This window comes from Urocitellus parryii, chromosome 6, assembly GCF_045843805.1.
Source record: "Urocitellus parryii isolate mUroPar1 chromosome 6, mUroPar1.hap1, whole genome shotgun sequence".
Classification (NCBI taxonomy): domain Eukaryota; kingdom Metazoa; phylum Chordata; class Mammalia; order Rodentia; family Sciuridae; genus Urocitellus; species Urocitellus parryii.
Genome location: NC_135536.1, coordinates 9372604 through 9392060, shown reverse-complemented (window position 1 = coordinate 9392060; position 19457 = coordinate 9372604). Strand labels below are relative to the sequence as shown.

The following is a 19457-nucleotide window of genomic DNA, read 5'->3' as shown; positions in this document are numbered from 1 at the left end:
CCAGATTATTTTTACAGCGTCTTGGCTCCAGCAGTTCCTGCGGCCATCAGGGGCAGGCAGCAAAGAGGGTGCCTGGAGACAGGGACATCTCGCCGGGTGCAAGCGGATGAACAGTGGTCCCCAAGCCTGACTGAGCCCTGCTAACCTAGGAGGAGGCCGAGGCTCGGCAGTCAGGGACCCGGCAAGAGGCGCTCACCGTCCTGATAGTTCTCCCTGCACTGGGCTCCGGAGCACAGTGGGGGGGTGGCCACCCCTGGGTGTCCCTGCCTGGTTCTGGCTGTTTGGGTCCCACACTAGGCTGGGCAGGTAATCTTGATGGGTTTTATTTCTGGCTTCAAAAATACAAATTGCCAAGGGAAGAAAGCAAGCTCATGAGAAATCTGACATCCTCCCCATCCCAGCTCCGAGGCAGCTCTGGCTCTGTGGGGTGGGGGACGTCTATGAATCTGAGACAGGAACAGGAGGCCTCTGTCCCTGCACTCCCTGCCGGAGGAGGCCAGGAGGGCAGGACACACACCTCGGGGTCCCCTGCGCTCTCCACAGCTGGGGCCCTCCCGGAGGCTAGTGTGTTCTCTGAAACTCATTTTTCACCCTGAGAAACAGCGGGTTTCACACCCAGTGAGACGTCTCCACCATCCCCTGCGTTGCTGTCAGAGGGTTAAGGGAGCCTCAGGCCTGGGAATCTCCTGACACGCACATGACCCCTCCACATCCCCAGACAGGATTCCTGTCTCCATCCAGAGAGGCCGTGGGGAAAGGGGCGCCGTGGCAGTGGGCAAGGCAGTCTTCCATGGCCCCAGGACTGGGATCTGCAGAGTCTAAAGAACCTGGGCTCAAACATATCAGAAACGTTGCCGAGTTTACTTGATTGCCTCCAGTGACAGGGAACTCCCCACCGCCCAAAGCAACTCAGTTCAGCAAACACTCCATAAGCAGCTGAGCTGTTCCAGGACGAGGACAAGGAGACGCAGAGTCCCTGTTCTGTGCTCAGGAGACCAACAGTGTGTCAGTCAAGACGGGCGTAAGGAAAAGGGAAGCCTGGGTGCGTCTGCATCTGTGTACATGAGCCCGTGCCTGTGACGAGGACATAGAGTGACGGAGTCACTGGAAATCACAGACCGTCACCACTGGCAGGACCTTGCAAGACAATCTGCCCCATCTGGGGAAATTGAGCTTGGAGAGGAAAGCCACCAGCTCAGAGGCACCCGCAGCACAGAGCCCCGAGTGGCGCTGGCTCCCTGCTTGGGGTCCATGACCGGGAATGAATCACAGAGCCTCAGCCCCTGGTCTGTAAAATGGGCATTAGAAGTCCCCCGCAGGACAGTTGAGCGGATCGGGGGAAACTGACACGCAGACCCCTGTGCTACAAACTGTAAAGGGCGGTGACAACACCAGGATGTCACTGTGGGATTGGGAGGGGCAGCGGGGAGGCCTGGGATGTCGCCTGTTACTCAGGACAGGGCGCCTTGCTCTCAGAGTCTTAGTTTCCTCGTCTGCTAAACGGGGGTTGGACTAGAACTCTAGACGCCGGGGCTCTTCCAACTCGAAAGCCCAGGGGTACTTGGCATGCCTGGGGTACTTGAGGTTTGCAGTCGCTCCTCACGGATCGCCCCGAGTGCTGATCCCGCCACAGCCCTGCACTTAGCCCTAAGCTTTACCAAGCCCCCACTGGACTCTGGGCCTGTTTTGTTGTTTATAAAGGTGAGGCCAAGCCGGCGCGGTGGTGCACACCTGTAATCCCAGGAGCTCGGGAGGCTGAGGCAGGAGGACCTCAAGTTCAAAGCCAGCCTCAGAAACTCAGCGACATAGTGACACCCAGTCTCAAAATAGAAAATAAGGGCTGGGGTATGCTCAGTGGTTAGGCACCCCTGAGTTCCATCCCTGGTACCAAAGCGGGAAAAAAAGTGAGGACAAGATTCTGGCCCCGCGTCTTTCAGGACAAGGGAGGCCCAAGTCTGTACCTGGGAGCATCTGAGCAGCATCCCAGGCGGCCTCTGCACTGACAGGCTGAGGCACAGTGTCCTCCTCGGCCTCAACTCCTACCTCAGGCCCATCTCAGGACTTGGTGAGTTCACATCTGATGTGCGTAGAACTAGGCTGACCTGTGGAGATGGCGTGGAGACGGCAGACGTGTTTGCTGCCACCATATTTTACTTAGAGACGGGGTCTCGCTGAGTTGCTTGGCACCTCGCTTTTTGCTGAGGCTGGCTTTGAACTTGCGATCCTCCTGTCTCAGCCTCCAGAGCTGCTGGGATTACAGGGGTGTGCCACTGCGCCCCCCTACTGTCATCATAATTTGTCCTTTCCACACACATTTCCCAGCCTGGGCCAGGCCAGTTGTAAGGGGCTACAGTGGCGAGGAAGGGTGACCATTGGGGGCCTTCTGGGGGCTCCAGGTGGTCAGGGAGAGACGGTTAAATGGTCTGTTGAGATGGACAGTGCCAGGGCTATGACAGGAGCACTGGGGCTGGGCACCACGCAGGGTCCAGGAAGGACCTGGAGCCGTCAGGGGACGCTGCCCTGTGGGGGAGGGGCAGGGAGCAGGTTCTGTGACCCCGAGTGTCGGGGCCCAACGGGCTCAGAGCCAGTGGGTACGTTGGACTTGAAGCTGGCCATGGTGGGGGCATTGACACCAGGGAATCTCAAATGCCACAGTTCAGGCCCCTCCCCCAGAGAGCCAGCTGCTGACCACTGACCAGCACTGCCCGCCCGTCTCCCCCACTCCACAGAGGGCGGAGCGGTAGGTCAAGGACCAGGTTCTCCACCCACTGTCCCCCTGAGAGCCGTGCTCCTGAGCAGGTCAGGAGGGAACCAGGTGTCCATCAGGAGTCTCCCGTGCCAGGGCGTGACAGTGGGTCCCAAGGGGAACGAGAGGAGAATTTGTCCCCTTAGCAGCTGGGGACCTTCTCGAGCCCGAGCTTATCCACACGGCGACAAGACAAACCCCGACGGATTCCTCCACTAGTTACCAGAGGCAGAAACGGGAGGAAGTGGCGGATCTGTGCTTCGGAGAAGCAGAGGCCGGGGGACAGAGGATGCCTTTCTGTCTGTCCCCCATCCCTGGAGGTCCCTTGTTCCTGCCTCCAGATTCAGCCAGCACCCTCTGCTGGGCCACCGTCACCAAGCACACCGCACATCGTCACACCATGGCCGTGTGCACAGGGCCTAGCGGGCAGCCAGAGCCAGGGTCTTACAACACAGCGGAGGCTAGCAGTGCGCGGGCAGCTCGGGGCCGTGGGCAGTCACCTGCCCCAGGAAGGCTCCCGTGCCCCACCTTTGGCATGCATCCCTGGCACCTGGGAGATCCCTAAGGGCAGTGCCAGCTGTCATTCCTCCTATAGTCACACAATTCCGAGAAACAGCGCAGTGAGGAGCACGGAGCCACCAGCCACTGGCTGTGTGACTCTGGACAAGCTGCCGGGCCACTCTGTGCCTCCCTCGTTCTCATCTGAAAGATGGAGGTGGAAAGATGGCAGTAGGCCCCCGCCCCGAGGCAGGGTGGATTGCAGGGACTGTTCCGGGGACGGTGCTTAGCATACCGCCTGGCCATCAAGGACGGTGCTACTGTCACGTCCTGGAGGCTGGCAGAGGGGCCCTCACAAAGCTGTGGAATGAATGAAATGGGAACAGGGAAATGCTGTGCAGGTGCTGGGGCCACTTGTCAGCCCCAGGGTCATTGTCAGCACCCCCCATGCTGTGCACAGTGAGGACTCAGGAGACCCCAGTGGACACTCACAAATATTCCCAAGGGACCGTGGCCCGGGACGGTTGAGGCGAGGCCCAGCGACCTCTGGATCTCTGACGTCCTTTGGGAGGCACTGCGGCAGCTTGGCATTCCTGGGGGCTTCCTGGAGGAGGAGGAGTTGTCTTTGGAGCTTGAGTGCTTGGTGCAGAGTGCTCGTGGAGAATGGAGCATCCTAGTGTGTGGAGAGGGGAGGCTGGGGTAGGGACGAGGAGCACCAGGACGACCCTGCGGACCCCATCAGGGCAAGGTCCCTGGAGGGGGGGGGGGCTCGCTTCTGACATAGCTACCTGGAGTTAGCACAGACCCCGGGTGGGGCTCAGTGCCACACCACTGCTGTGACATGAGATGCCAGTCCCAGGTGGTGACCTGCATGTTGACCCGCTAGCTGTAAACAAAGGTTCCCACCATCCCTCCCTCGGGTTCGGTGATGTGCTAGGACGGCTCACGGGTCAGGGACACGGTGACCTACACTATAGACGGATTAAGCAGGACCCGCTCGGGAACAGGGGAGAGACGCAGGGACCTCTGCATGTTCTCCCCCGCACCCCCCCAACCCTGCCTTTTAGGGGATCCAGGGAGGCTTCATCCTGTGGCAGCCCCCCTCCTTCCTGGAAAGTGGGGGTGGGGCTAAAAGCTTGAAGCTGGGTCACACTTGACCTTTTTGGCGACCAGCCCCCATCCTAAAGCTGGCCACCACCAGCCCATGGCTGTCCCCACTGAGAGTCAACTCCGACACCAAAAGATGTCTTTTGTCACCCGGGAAATTCCAAGGGATTTCCAAACTCTGTATCTGGAACCAAGATCAAGGACCAAATATATATATTTTTATTACATCCGGTCCCACAAACCACAGGCTCTGAACGTCAAATTCTGTAATCAAATTCTAGATCTACCCTGCCTAATATGGTAGCCACTGGCCAGGAGAGGCTACTGAGCACTTGAAATGTGGCTAGCCCAAACTGAGATAGGCTGTGATTTACAAAATGCCCATCCATGTCTAAGAGTTAGCAGGAAAAGCATTCCATAAAGAAGCTCACTAAAGACTTTTCACATTCATGACATGATGGAACAGTAATGTATTGGATATTGTCTTTGTCCATTTCATCTTACTATAACAAAGCACCCGAGGACAAGTAACTTACAAAGAAAAGAGGTTTATTTGGCTCTCTATTATGGTGGCCAGAGGATCCAGGCAGCATGGCGCCAGGGTCCTGTAACGCGTCCTGTGCAGAGGGACACACTGCAGGCAGGAAGCAAACACCAGAGGGTGCCAGGCTCACTCGCTGTAACAACCCACTCTCAGGGAACTAAACCAGTCCCAAGAGACCTGACCCCTCCCGAGAGACAGCATCAATCCATTGGTGAAGGCAGAGGCACCGCGACCTTGCCACCACCCTCTAGCCCACCTCTTAAATGTCCACCCCCTTCCATGCTGGGGATGAAGCTCCCAGCACATGACCCTAGGGGTCAACCACGGCCAAACCACAGCCAACATATTTGGTTAAACCAATATAGCATCAGAATTAGTTTCACCTGAGTCCTCTTCCTTTGTTTTAAAGGAGGCTGATAGGAAATTAAAATAGCTTCTGTGGCTCACATTCCATTTCTACTGGACATTGATGCCCTGGGCACTGGGCACTGGGATCAGATGGCCACAGAACCAGGAGAGGAAAGAAGCCCGAGAGAGGCATCGAACAGCCCCAAGTCAGATTCTGATCCAAGAAAACCGGCTGTGGGTAAAAATAGCGTGACATCGGTGAGACGCCTGGAAATGGAACAGAGGGCCGGGCCAGCAGCGAGGGGGACTTGTCAGGTGGCTTTAGGTGTGACCATGCTCGTGTGGCTTTGCTTTCTGGACCAAGAGTCTGGGCTTTTGGAGACGTTTGCTGAAATATTTACAGATTGATTGACAGACGGACGTACAGGATCTGCGTCAGGCCGGGAGGACGGGGCACCTTGGCTGTGCATTAGTGAGAGGTCCGTGGATCGTCATGACGCTCGTCTACCTACCTGTGCGTGTATTCAAGCTTTTCTATCATGAAAAGTTTTTTAAAACAAACTGGTGCAGGGGCACACACCTAAAATCCTGGGACTCAGGAGGCTGAGACGGGAGGATGCAAGTTTGAGGCCCACCTGGGCAATTTAGTGAGACTGTCTCAAAATAAATATAAAGAAAGACCTGGAAGGACTGGGGATGTAGCTCAGTGATAAAACATCCCTCCACCACCCCCAGTGGCCCAAAAGAGAGAGAGACACCCCAACTCCTGGGGTTCTGGCACAGCCCACCAGGTTCAAACTGCAGTTTGGGGTCTGTCACCTTTGCCTCACAGTACCCTGCTCAGGGAGGCCTTCCCCGTTTCCTCAGGAGGCCAAGTCACTTCAATCCAGCACGTGGAGGCAAAGCCGAGCTGCCCGCCAGGTCTGTGGGCACCGAGGGCAGGCCAGGAGCCCTGAGCTGGCTGGGCCATTGCTGTCTTCCCTGCGCCCCAGGTCCTGAGGGGCGGGGCCCACTGCTGTCAATCAGCTCTCAGAACACGCCCCCCTCCTTTCTAGAAAGAGTCAACATTGGCAGGACGCGGAGCTCTGGAATCTCAAGGTTGCCTCCCTGGGCTCCAAGGGGTGCCAGAGTCCCACCACAGAAATGGGCAGCAGAGAGAGGTCACGCGGCTTTGGCATGAGTCCACGGGCAGGCCACGAGGGACCTGCCCTCTGTGCCGTGTCCGCAGATGGGGACCTCGCTGAGCCTGCTGGGCACCGTCTCCATGGAAACCTTTGGAGCCTCAGGAACTCTGCCCTGATCCCATTCCCTCTGCACGCGGCTCAGGGTGGGGAGCTCAAGGTGTCCTCGTCTTTAGGGAAGTGGCTGTCCCCAGGTCCCCAGAATCCTCTATTACAACCCTGCATCCTCCCAGTGAGGCCACAGAGACCCAGAGGTGGTGAAGTTGCGGGGCCCAGCTGGTCCCTGGGCTCTGCCCTCAGGCCATCTCCTCCCACCTCTCTGCTGCAGAGTCCTAGAAAAAGAAGGCTCTCTGCTGGCCGGAGGGCAGGGGCGGGGGGCTTCTCCAGGAGGTGGCCTTGGCGCTAGGATGCTGCCGGGTGCCCTCATTCCTTTGGTCCTGTCCAGGGGTGCTGTGAGGAGACTGAGGCCCACATACTACAGTGTGCAGGAAGGGACACAACTCCCCGCCCCAAGCTCGCTCTCCCCAGCTCCTCCTGCCTACTCCTTCCTCAGGGCCAAAGCTGCTCCTGACCACGGGCTCTCTCCCCCTGGCTAGCTGGGGTTCTGTTTATTGTGTCTTCCTTTCTTGTTTTGTAAACCAGGCTGGGTGGCAAGCAGGGCGGGCGCATGCCCGCACATGGGGGAGGAGTCGGGCCAGCAGCCAGCATGGCCAGCCCCTGGACAGCTCATCTCTCTCCTGCCCAGCAGGGCTGTGCCACCCACCCTCCAGACACTGGGGACCTTCCTGGGCTGGAGAGATGGAGGGAGAAAGAGCCTTCTGAGCGCACTGACCACAGCTCCCCTCCTGGCCTGGGCTGTCCCAGGGAGCCACGTGCAAGGGCAGTTCCCTCCCGAGGCCTTTCCCGTGTGGCAAAGCCTTTCCTCCTGTTTCCTCTCTTTGTGACTGAACTGCCCCTGCTAGGAAACGGGACTCTCCGGCCAAGGGAAGAGGGTGTCTCTATCTCTGTGCAAAGGCATCTGCTCTCCACGATGGGCGTGTCCCCCAGCCCCTCTGCCTGGGTCGGGACAGGGGTTTGGTGCAGACGCTCAGCTCCACTTACTCCCTGGGACCAGCGCCGCTGGGGGAGGCTGAACAGAACAGGGGCTGGGAACTGGGATTCCGCCACCTGGGTGCCAGGGGAAGCTCAGCCACGGACCAGGTGTGTCCTGGTAGAAGCCGGTCTCTGTCGTGCTGTGCCCAGGAGCTCCCCCACCTGGGGAACTTCCAAGGGTGGAAGGAGGAAGGAGGAGGACTCCAGTAAGGTGGCCCGGACCCAGACCCATGAGCAGGAGCAGGCACACCGTGGCTCTTGCCCCAGGCTGTCGCATCCTTGCTGGGGGCTCCAGACATCTCCCCACCTCTCTGGGCCTCCGTTGGCCCTGTGTGAAGGAAAGGGAAGTGGGGGGGACATCCGTCTTGCAGCACAGAGCCCTGGCCCCCGGCAGCACTGTTTGCAGAGACCCGAGGCAGAGGAGGGACAGCTGGAATTTGTGCAGCAGCTCAGGGTGCCAAGAGCTGTCCCAAGTGCCCACGATCATTAGCGTCCTCGCAGCCTCTCCAAGTAGTACAAGGACACCCCAGATGGCAGATGAAGGAAGCCAGGCTCTGGGGAATGACCGCTTGTCCAAGGCCACCTCCAGCTGGTCAGTGCCGGAGCTGGGAGTCTGACAGGTGTGGGGCTCATCACGAAACCGCAGCACCCTTGTCCTCCCAGGCCTGGGACACCTCCAGGCACGTGGCCCTGGCTCTGTCACCTTCATGGGCACATGGGAAGGCGCCCAGAGGCCCAGGGATGGTGGGAATTCTCCCAGGCCACACCCAGTGAGTGGCCAAGCTTCCCCCTGAACCCAGGCCCTGGACACACGCACTCTGCTCCTCGGCAGCCCTCCTGCCTCACGCAGCTCAAACCCAACCAATGTCGGCTGGGAAGATTGGGCTGAGGGGCCTCCAGTGGTGGGAAGCCGTCAGCAGAGCGTCCCAGCCACCCGACGGCCACGGGAGCCCAGGAAGAAGCCCGCGCTCTCGCCAGGCAGCCGCCCGGGGGACTTTTTCTTTCTTTCTAAATTTTTTTTAACTTGGAGACAAGACCCTCGGATTTGTTACGTGCACAGAAGAATCATTGTAGTGCCATTAAACACCAGCTCCACGGGGCTCAGCGGTTTTCTACAGGGAGGACAGCCATGCGGGAGGTAGGGAGTTTTCAAGGGAAGAGCAAAAGAGTTTTAGGGGCACCTTGTGGACTTGGGCTGGGACAGAGTCCTGGGGGCCCACAGAACAGATAATGGATGATGTGAGTCTCCGTGGGACTGAAATGGGGGACAAGGGTGCGTGGAAAAGTCCGCCCAGGTGTGTCGACGGACCCTGTCTTTCTTCCTGGGATAAATAAAGGCTTTGGGCTTCTGTGCTCATGACTTTTCAATCATAAGACTGAAGGCAATTGTGTCCCTCTTTTGACAGCGCTGGTCAGGTAGATAAGGGGACCTTGAAGGACTGCGCTCTCTGCTCTGAGAGGAAAAGAACCAAGGGAAGGTCACGGGGACCTTGATTCTGGGGAGGTCTGAGGCCTCCATGCATCAAGCAGCAGTCCGTGGGGTCCGTCTTCTGAGCTCCAGCAACACAGTGCCCTGAGGCCACGGGCATCACCAAGACCTGAGTCCTGCTGGTCAGAAAGGGGACTCTTCCTTTAGGGGAAAGGAGCCCTAGAATGTCAGATGAAACTTGTCATTTATTAAAACTGCACAAGCCTGGAATCCTTGTGACTCAGGAGGCTGAGGCAGGAGGATCTCAAATTTGAAGGCAGCCTGGGCAACTGAGTGAGACTCTCAGCAATTTAGCAAGATCCTGTCTCAAAAAAAGAAAAGAGCTTTAAACAAAATATGAAATCCAACTCGGGGCAAAGAAACAAAAGGTGCTGACCAGAAGAGCCGCAGTGAACAGGAGAAGAAGGACTCAGCGAGTCTCCGGAGGGTGAGCCGACCCCGGCAGCCAGCCTCCCCTCCCCTGCAGACAGCAGATGGAGAGGGCTCTGCCCTCAAGGTTCTCCTGTCCCCTCATAAGAGTTTCCAGAACATTCTGGCCCATGAAGTGACCAAATGCCAGGAGGGCCCCTGTGCCTGTGCCCAGGACTGATCCCATTTTCGGGGCCGGCTCTTGGGAGGTCCACGATTGGAGGGTGGCTTCCCACCACCTGCCCCACGGGCCGCTTCCACTTTTCGGAGATGAGCCTCCAGGGCTCCCGGAGACTGGGCTTGGGGCCACACCTCCCTGCCCGGGAGGTTTACGAGGCGTAGCTGGCCCTTCCCCGTGTGAGCTGCCGCCGGACGTTCACCCAGTGCTGCTCCGTGAACAGCACCCTGACTCGGTGACCCTGTGAACCAGGACCTAGGGGAAAGCGGTTACCGTGGGGGTGTCGAAGCAGAGCTCAGGAGACCCCCCTCCTTTCTAGCTTTGGCCTTGACTCCAGCTTGCTGGGTGCCCTGAGCAAATGTCCAAGAGATCAGGGCGTGCTGACCACAGCAGCCGGCGTGGGGAGCAGGGACGGTGGGGCGATACGGGAGGCAGGGTGCTCCCCTCCGAGACTGGCTATGCTGCGACACACACACACACGCACACGCACACACACGCACACACACACCCCTCTACTACCTCCTCAAAGCCTCCCCTGGGTGGGCAGCTGGGGCATCTCAGAAACACCTGTTCTCCCTCCGTCTGTGAAGTCAGTGTGAGCCGGAGAGCAGGCTGGGTTGCGTCCTGGCCCCTGGAGTGGCCTTCTCATGGGGGTGCCTTGGTCTGGGAAGGACTCTGACCACCGCTCCCTGCCTTTGACCTGCATTGACTCATCTGCTCCCCACAGCAGCCCGAGGGGGGCGGGGAGGATCAGGATACTTTTATACCAAGCCCCATCAGACATTTGAGAAAAACGAGGCACAACGAGGTCACTCAGCCTGCCCCTGGAGGAGGACTGAGTCCAAGGCCTGGTTCCAGTCCATCCCCCAAACTGCCAGGCTGCCCCCCCCCACTTGTCTGCACGTGTCCAGCCAGACACCGCCAGACCCTTCCTCATTGACCATTCTGTTCTGCCATATCTACGGCACCTGCACAGGTATAGCTTTACTACTGGCTTATTTTCCAACTGTAAGCTCATATCACCAACCTAAAGAGAAAATGAGTTTCATTTGTCATTTAAAAGGAGTTATTTATAAAAATATAGACACTTTATTATAAAGTATGACTAGATGGGGGGGTAGGGGTGAGCCACAGCGGAGCCTGCTCTCCCTGTTAAACAGGGAATGTCTCTGTTTTCTGTTGCTATGACAGAACACCTGAGACTGAGAAATTTACAAAGGAAAAAAAGGTCCAGTTTGGCTCAGGAGGATGGAAGTCCGAGACTGTGGGACGACAAAGGCTGCTCAGCTCCTGACAGAAAGCAGACGGGCAAGCAGAGTGAGTAACTAAGGTTTCAGTGCATGAGCTTCAGGGGACATGTCCAGAGCAGGGAGCTTCTGAATACTAGAGAGGCATTGAAGACACGGGGCACGAGGCTGCGCCTTTCTCCCTGCCTAGTGAGAAGGAGGACTCCAGGTCATCACCCACCAGTCTACCCTACCCCCGCCTGGGAAATGCTCCCCAGCTCCTACATGAGACCCCCAAATACCAGCATGCGTTGTCATGGGGACAAAAGGACCTTTTCCCTCTGCCCTCCTCGGCCGAGGCCCCTGTCACAAAAGGCAGCTCACGGAGAAGCAGAGACATTTACCCCACGTGAGCTCCAGGAGCGGGAGGGGTTGATGCTGAGCTCCCGGGAGAGAGGCGGCGGAGGAGGTGACCGAGGCAGAGGGAGCTGGGTGCACGCTGGAGACGGGGCCTGCAGATCCTGTGGCCGCCTGCCACAGAGCTGCGAGGCACAGGGACCCTATCACGGGAGGCCTCTGGCTGCTCTGGCCTCAGTGCGTCCTCCCAGCACCTGCGGCTCCCCAGCTCCCTGAACCCCATCACTGCCCCAGGTTGGGGGTCCGGGCAAAGCCTGGTGCTGGAGATGGTGACGCCCTGTGCCCGGGGGAGGCCCAGCCTCCAAGGCCCTGAGACCGGGGCTCCTGGGAAAGCACACAGACTCCCTCTGAGACTAACGTGGAATTCACCCGACAGCACCCAGCCCCGTGCTCGGTGACTAACCAGGGAACTATGTGCACAGTGTTCCTGGTGGAGACAGGACGGCGGGTCAGAACGTGGGAGGTCCCCTGGAAGCATCCGCTAGAGTCCGCGCCTGTCCACAGGCCCCTGCCTGGCCATGGAGGTCTGCGTCTGAGAGGGCTGATGTCCACCCTCCCGGCTCTGCTCAGGGGCAACCCAGGCCCACAGAGATAGGGGACTCACTCCAGATCACCCAGGGCTGCACCTGATCCCACCTTACGCCCTGCGCCACGCCCCGAGCCACGCTCCTCCCCCCTGCCCTCACACCTGACCTCACCATCCCTGGACGCGTTAGTCAGGTCCCCAGAGAGCGACAGCACCTTCAGGCTGGGAAACATGAAGGGAAGGTGAACAGAGTCCCAGGGCAGTCCGACAGGAGGTGCCTCCCCTGTGCCTCGGGCTGCGGACCCACGGCTGAGCTCCCTGCCCCTCCCCTCTGGGAGCAGGACCCCAGTGGACATGGTGGACTCTGGTCCAGTCCCTGAGGGCCAGCTCTAATATGAAACCCCAAAATATGGGCACACATTGTGACAGGGGACAAAAGGGAGAGCGCCCGGGAAGCCCATCTTCACTCCGCCCTCCCTCAGCCTCCTGCCTGGGCCTCCACTGGCCAAACCCAGAGAACCCAGGTGGCAAGGAGCCGTGGAGTTGTCCCCATGGGGCTCCAGAGGCAGGGGTCCAGGGGGAAAGCCGGAGGGGACCTGGAGCAGAACACACAGCCCCCTGCCCAAGTCCCACCTCCAGAGCAGATGGACAGAGCCAGCAGGGACCCAGGCTCCCAGATTCTCTTGTCCCCTGAGCTTAAGTCCCCTGAACTCTGGACACTGGGAATGTCCTAGACTGTTCTGAAATGAGCGCTGTGTTACAGCCCGAGCAGTGATGAGGTTCAGCTGGGCTGACTTGGCCAGATCTGGGACCCCCAGACAGAGGTCACCGGAAACATGGACATCTCCCCAGGGGGGAGGCACCACAGGACCTGAGCTAACTCGTGGCTGTCCTTCTCTGGGTGGGAATCGGAGGCCAGGCAGGGAGGCTAAGGTCCCCTGCTGCACAGCTCAGCTGGACAGCCAGCCCAAGGGGCAGGGGAGGCTCGTCCTCCCTCCTCCCTGCTGGCCAGCCAGCAAATGAGTGGTGGGCGCTGAGTTATCCTTGAAATGTTTTTAAAATAAGTGATTCAAACATGACCTCTGGCCCGCAGGTGGATTTTCTCTCCGTGAGCCAGGAAAGGCCCCCTCAGAAAACCAGTCACGAGGTCTTTCTTCCCTCCCCCAACCTCCCCCCCACCAAAGGATCAGAGGGACTCTGCTCGCTGCGTCCCTGGCAAGTTCCGGGTCCTGGCCTTGGCTCTGCTGAGTCTCTTCCGGGTGTCGACTGAACACCTGCCCTGGGCGCCCCATCGACTGACTCGGCCTCCTCATCTTCTGAGTGACTTCCCTGGGCCGTCTGCTCCCTGATCACCACGTCCCGCAGCTGAATGAGGAGAGCCGGGCTTCCAGAAGGGCAGTGCCCAGGGCCCATCCAGACCCCGTGTTCCTGAGGGGCTGGAAGCTGGCACGGGGAAGATCCGAGGCACACCCATGCACACCTGGGCACACCCATGCACACACACACACACAACTGCATGTGCCCACAGCTCTTCATGCGTGTTAGGCAGGAGTCCCAGGTCCCCTGGGAGCCTGCAGGGAGTGCTAGGTGTGGAGGAGAGCAAGGGGTGTAAGCCCCACCTGCAGCCCCAGCAGTAGGATGCAGAACATCCGCACCTTCCTGCACCCCGATCCTCGGGGCAGGGCAGGCGTGCAGCAGGCACAGGCCCCCAGGGGTGGGAGTGGCACCTCTCCTCCAGGGCCACCCAATACAGGGGAGTCTTGTGTTGCCAACACCAGAAGGGACCGAGGACCCTCCTCCAAGCCGTCTCCTATGCGTATCGCAGCCCTCAAGGCCCATCTAACTCCCCTCCGTCCGGCTCTGCCCTCAGACCTCCGGCAGCTCCAGCCCCCCCTGGGCCACAGCTTCTCCTCCCCAGCTGCAAGTCTCAGAAGAACCTCACTCTCTGGTTCAGTCCAGTCTAGATACAGGGTCCCCCTGCAGGCCTGCCCTCCCTGCTCTTCTGCTCTGTAGAAGGCAGAGCACCCCCCAGCCCCAACCGTTCTGTGTCCAACCTGGGACCAGCACATCAGCTCTACTCTCTGAACCCTCTGGAATCCATCCTCCTCCCTCTCCACCACCCCATGCCTAGGTTAATGGACACTTGCTAGCCCCACTCCACATTTCTACTTGGCCCCTATGATCCCCTGTCCTAGCAGCCTCCAGGGCCTAAGACCTCCAGTCCCCCTGACTGGGCCTTTGCACCTGCTCCTTCTTCCTCTACCATGACCTTTCACCCTCCTACTCCTGCTCATGCTCAGGTTTCAACATCAGTATCTACTCACTCTCCATTTCTATAACAAAACACCTGAGGCTGTACACTTACAAAGAAAAGAGGTTTATTTACCTCACAGATTGGGAGGCCAAAAAGTGCAAAAAGTGTGGAACCAGCTCTGTTGAGGGCCTCTTGACATCACCTTGGGAGTGCCCGTGAGAGGGAGAGATCACATGGCCAGACAGGAAGCCAGAGGAGGGGAGGCCAGTCTTGCTCTGTACAATAGCCCTCTCAGACAACCAACTGGTGTCTTTTGGGGAACAGTGGCCCCAGTGGCCAAATTACCCTGTACTCAGCCACCACCTTCAACATCACCCCCCTAGGGACCCAGCTTGCAATACAAAAATGCCTGGGGACACACCCAAACCATATCACTAACACAGGACCTTGCGTCTGATCAGTGGGCATCACTGGTGACCATCTGGGTACCCTCTGGCTCCAGCACTCATCTCGCCATTACGTGCCCAGCACCCAGCGTGCAGCGAGCACCTCATCAGCATGTGCGGGGTACTGGCCTCCGCACCCTCTGCTCCCTCGCTGGTGGGGAATGAATGCACTTATGGTCCCCGACGGCCCCGCCCGCTAACCGTCTCCTCTCTTTCCTCCAGTCCAGGCCGGGCCTCGCCCTCGTCCTGCTCTGAGGCCAGATGTTCTCCACCTGGAAGAGACCAGGGCTGCTCTCTGTGCATGAGGACCCCATGCCCACCACAGCCTCCCTCAGGTGAGTGCAGGGCCTTCTCCTTGTGCTGCTTAGACAGCCTGGTTGCTCCCCAGAGAGCCCGGCCCTCGGTCCACAGCCAAGGAGCAGACAGTGTCCTGATCCCTGCAGGCCGGTGGGGGAGTGGGCTGCTGCAGGGGACAGTGGGAGGGCCACGGGGCAGGCTCCTGGTTGTCACATTCGAGACCTCCCAGGCAAACTTGGAAATGAGGGTCAGAGCATCGAACCTTGAACTCGAGGCCACCCGGCTTCTGTGGCAGGTGCAGCCTTCCAGAGGGCCAACTCGGCCCAGGCTCCCAACATCCCACCCACAGCCGATCCTGCAGCTTCTCAGGATGCGCCGTGGGCCAGGGTGCCAGCCTGCTGGCTGGCTCTCCACCTGTCCAGCTGAGAAGTCAAGACATTGCCCAGTGTTGTGTTTCAGTCTCTAGTGACACACCGAGAAACACCAAGTGCCCGGGTCTGGGGCACCGAGGCCACGGGTGTTCTATAGCTGCAGAAATGGGGCCAAATGTCGACTAAGGGAATGGCCACGGGAGGTCTTAGCTTCAGAAGACTGGAGAGGAGCCTCCTGTTTCGGGGTCAGGACTAGAAGCTGCGCTGGGGAGCTCGTTCCTGTGACATGGTGTCTGGAGCCTCAGCTGCGAGGATGCAAAGCTCAGGGAGCAGAAGCACCTGGGCTCTTCTGGGGCCAGAGGACCCACCGCCAGGGGGTCCTGCTCGGTTCCTTGGTTGTGGCCACCTGGGTGTCCTCCCAACATGGTGGCTGCGTTCCCCAGATCAAGCAATCCAAGAGGCCGAGAAGGAAGCCGCAGCACACTTTATGACCTACTCCTGAGGACACCACCACTGCCACCATTGGTTAGAAGCAGTCGCCAGGCCCCGCCCATATCCACAGGGAGGGGAAGTGCGCTGCTCCTTTTGAAGGCAACAGTATCACAACAGTGTGGGGCCTATTCAAGCCACCAGAGGGATCTTTCCCCAACACCCCTCAGCTCCCCTTCCCCCTCCTTACAGGGGCAGCGCCCCACTTCCCCAGCAGCCAGGGCAGACACTCGGTTCCCTTACTCAACCTCACCTCTCGCACTTTCCCCCTGTCCTCTCCAACCCCTGGTACCACGTGCCCCAGCATCTCACTCCTCTCCGACTCTGCGACAGCGGCTCCCGCTGCCTGCTCTGCCCGTCTCCCACCCCTGGCTCCCCATCCTCATCCACCTGCACCACCCTCATCCTGTACCTGGGCCGGCCACTCCACCCCACACTCACGGGACCAGGGGAGAGTGGGATTCCTCTCGTGTCCCTGTCCCAGGGCGGGGCTCAGCTCAGAGCAGGTGCTCAGAAGCCCCTCCAGGATAAAAGCTTGGATGGGTGGGCCCCAGTCCAGCTCAAGATGGCCTCCAGCTGCACAAGCAGCAGCAGGGCTTTTCCTGGGAAATCCCAGAGGCCACGGGCAGCCTCTCCTGCACTCGGTTGCTCAGCTCCTCCTCCTGAGCCTCCCAGCCATGACCTCCCAGGAGGAGCCCATTGCTCTCCACACACACACACCACAAGCCCTAGGGACACGCCCACCGCTCTCTGAGTGTGCTGCACGCTTTTCAGTGTGTCTTCACTACCACTCTCGGATGTGAACCTTGCCACCATCGTGGCAAGTCGGGAGGCGAATAATGTGCTACTCCCCAGGAAGAAAAATGGAAGCCGAGAGAGATCAAGCAATTTTCCCAAGACTACGCAGCGAGAGAGAGCTAGAATTGGCGCCCACTTCTGCCCCAGTCCTGTGCCTCTTTCCTGAAGGTAGAAATGGTTAGTCTTCACCCAGACACTTCCAGAACACCGCCTCCCTCCTGGTCTCTGAGTGAAAGAGGAGTCAGTGGGTTGATGACAAGGTCACTGCGTTACTCAGCCTTTGGGTGATCAAAATACCTGACAACAGGAAAGATTTATTTTGGCTCATGGGTTCAGATGTCTCAGTCCCTGGTCAGCTGACTCCACTGCTCGGGGCCTGAGGTGGTGGAACATCGTGGAGGAAGGGCGTAGGGAGGAATCCTGCTCATTGCCGCTGGGAAGGAGGAAAAGAGAGAGAGGACTAGAGGCCACAGCCCCCAGGACCTACTCCCTCAAACCACACGCACCTGCCTGTGGTCAACACCCAAGAGTCTGTTCAAATCATGAACCCTCAGATGGACTGATCCACTGAAGAGGTCACAGGCCTCATAATCCAGGCTGTCACCCCTGAACGCCACCACACTGGCCATACATGAGCTTTCGGGGGAGGATTCCAGACCCCCTCCATTAATAGTCACTCACACAGAAGCCAGGACTGCAAACAGCGGGGCTGGGGTTTGACTCGGTTGTTCCAATCAGTGGACAAAAATAATTACTCGTTTATTGAACCAAATGCAGTTTAGAGCTTTCTGCACATCATTTCAGAGCTCCATCACAATCCTAAGAAGTGCATTTTGTTGGTTAGGTCACTGAGGTTCAGAGAGGCAACTTCCCCGAGGTCACACAGCTAATAAATAAGCAAACCAGGATTTGAAGCCAGCAGGACTGTCTGGCTGCGATATCCCACCTTCTCTCTCCATCATGCATCCCACCACGGTCACCCCACACTTTGCAGATGGAGGGCGTGAAAATAAGAGGCTGCCCGGTGCCAGAAGAGGCAGGATACCCAGGAGACAGGGTGTGAGCAGATGGCCCTTGGTCTCACGCCCAGGCTGGAGTCTCCCAGTCTGGCAGGATATTTTTCTTGTCTAATTAATTGCTCATCCATGACACAATTGAATGACCCCTCCTTTGGGAGGGGTCACAGGATAAGTGAGGATAACTCTTATGCACCCTCCTGTTGTGGAAGCTTCTAGACACCCCCGGCCCAACACTCAGATGGTTAGCGTTAGTGCTGTTGATGGACACTGGCCCAGGAAGTACCCTGAGGGAGCTTCAAGGTGAAGAAATGAGGTCCCATTTAGGTCCAGGTGTGGAGGGGCACTGTAAGACGGAGGGTGGGGTCTCAGGGTCTTCTGGCACTGGCTGCAGCAGTTCAGCCCATTCTCCTGCTGCCCGGGGGGCAGATGGACCATCCCACTGCTGCACACCTTCTGCGCTTGTGACCTGGAGTTTTAAAAGCCTCTTTTTCACTTTCTTTCAGCACTGAAATGCTCAACATCAGCTCACAAGCTCTCGAATCTGCTCTTAACGGGACCCTTTCCCAGGACAGCAGCTGCCCGGACACCGAGTGGTGGGGCTGGCTCAATGCCACCCAGGCCCCCTTCCTCTGGGTCCTGTTCGTGCTGGCTGCAGTCGAGAACGTCTTTGTCCTCAGCGTGTTCTGCCTGCACAAGAGCAGGTGCACGGTGGCCGAAATCTACCTGGGGAACCTGGCGGTGGCTGACCTGATCCTAGCCTGCGGGCTGCCCTTCTGGGCCATCACCATTGCCAACAACTTTGACTGGCTCTTTGGAGAGGTCCTGTGCCGGGTGGTGAACACCATGATCTACATGAACCTGTACAGCAGCATCTGCTTCCTGATGCTGGTGAGCATCGACCGTTACCTGGCCCTGGTGAAGACCATGTCCATGGGCAGGATGCGTGGGGTGCGCTGGGCCAAACTCTACAGCCTGGTGATCTGGGGGTGCACGCTGCTCCTGAGCTCGCCCATGCTGGTGTTCCGGACCATGAGGGGGTACAGTGATGAGGGCCACAATGTGACCGCGTGCGTCATCATCTACCCGTCCCACACCTGGGAGGTGTTCACCAATGTTCTCCTGAACTTGGTGGGCTTCCTGCTGCCCCTGAGCGTCATCACCTTCTGCACGGTGCAGATCATGCAGGTGCTCCGGAACAACGAGATGCAGAAGTTCAAGGAGATCCAGACAGAGAGGAAGGCCACCGTGCTGGTCCTGGCCGTGCTGCTGCTCTTCGTCGTGTGCTGGCTGCCCTTCCAGATCAGCACCTTCCTGGACACGCTGCTGCGCCTCGGCATCCTCTCGGGCTGCTGGAACGAGCACATCATCGACGTCATCACGCAGATCAGCTCCTACGTGGCCTATAGCAACAGCTGCCTCAACCCGCTGGTGTACGTCATCGTGGGCAAGCGCTTCCGGAAGAAGTCCCGCGAGGTGTACCGGGGCACGTGCGGGAAAGTGGGGTGCGTGCCCGAGCCCGTCCCGGCGGACAACTCCGTGGGCACGCTGCGCACCTCCATCTCGGTGGACCGCCAGATTCACAAACTGCAGGACTGGGCGAGGGGCAGCCAGTGAACGGGACCAGGGGCTGCTGCTGTCGTGCGCGAGGACGGACGGACAGCGGCTGTCCAGCACCGGCCCAGCAAGGAGCTGGCGGCCTCCGGTGATCTCGAGCAATGAGTTGGTGTCTCAGGAAAAATACAGGAAAGCGATTCCCGCCCTCCAGGATGGCAGTGCACAGCCGTGATGAGGAGGTGACCTGGGCACAGCCAAGCGCCCCCTACAGGCAGCAGTATTATTGCCCCCTGCTGACCCTGCGGGGCCTGCTGCTGCTTTCCAGGAGCCAAGGGGAGCAGGGAACAGGGGCAGGAGTGGCCGAGCCAGTGGTCCCTCCCTGCCTCAGCGTGACAGCTCAGGGCTCCAGAGAACAATGGTCCAGCTTTGGTCTGTGGTGGTGCACAGCTGGACCTGGCTGCACCGTTGC

General features: G+C 58.9%; 1 protein-coding gene across 1 annotated transcript; it reads left to right on the top strand.

The window, feature by feature from the left end:
• The first annotated feature begins 10874 nt into the window (after positions 1–10874).
• Positions 10875–19186, top strand: Bdkrb2 (bradykinin receptor B2). Its single transcript, XM_026399441.2, has 3 exons — positions 10875–10908; positions 14683–14795; positions 17938–19186. Exons 2-3 carry the CDS (start codon positions 14722–14724, stop codon positions 19046–19048), a joined length of 1185 nt encoding a protein of 394 aa, XP_026255226.1. The 5' UTR covers positions 10875–10908; positions 14683–14721; the 3' UTR covers positions 19049–19186.
• The last annotated feature ends 271 nt before the right edge of the window (positions 19187–19457 follow it).

Excerpts from the sequence above, each read along its gene's own strand:
- Bdkrb2 (XM_026399441.2), top strand. The coding sequence starts at position 14,722 with ATGTTCTCCACCTGGAAGAGACCAGGGCTGCTCTCTGTGCATGAGGAC. Across the intron at positions 14,796-17,937 it reads CCCACCACAGCCTCCCTCAG|CACTGAAATGCTCAACATCA; the intron begins GTGAGTGCAGGG and ends ACTTTCTTTCAG.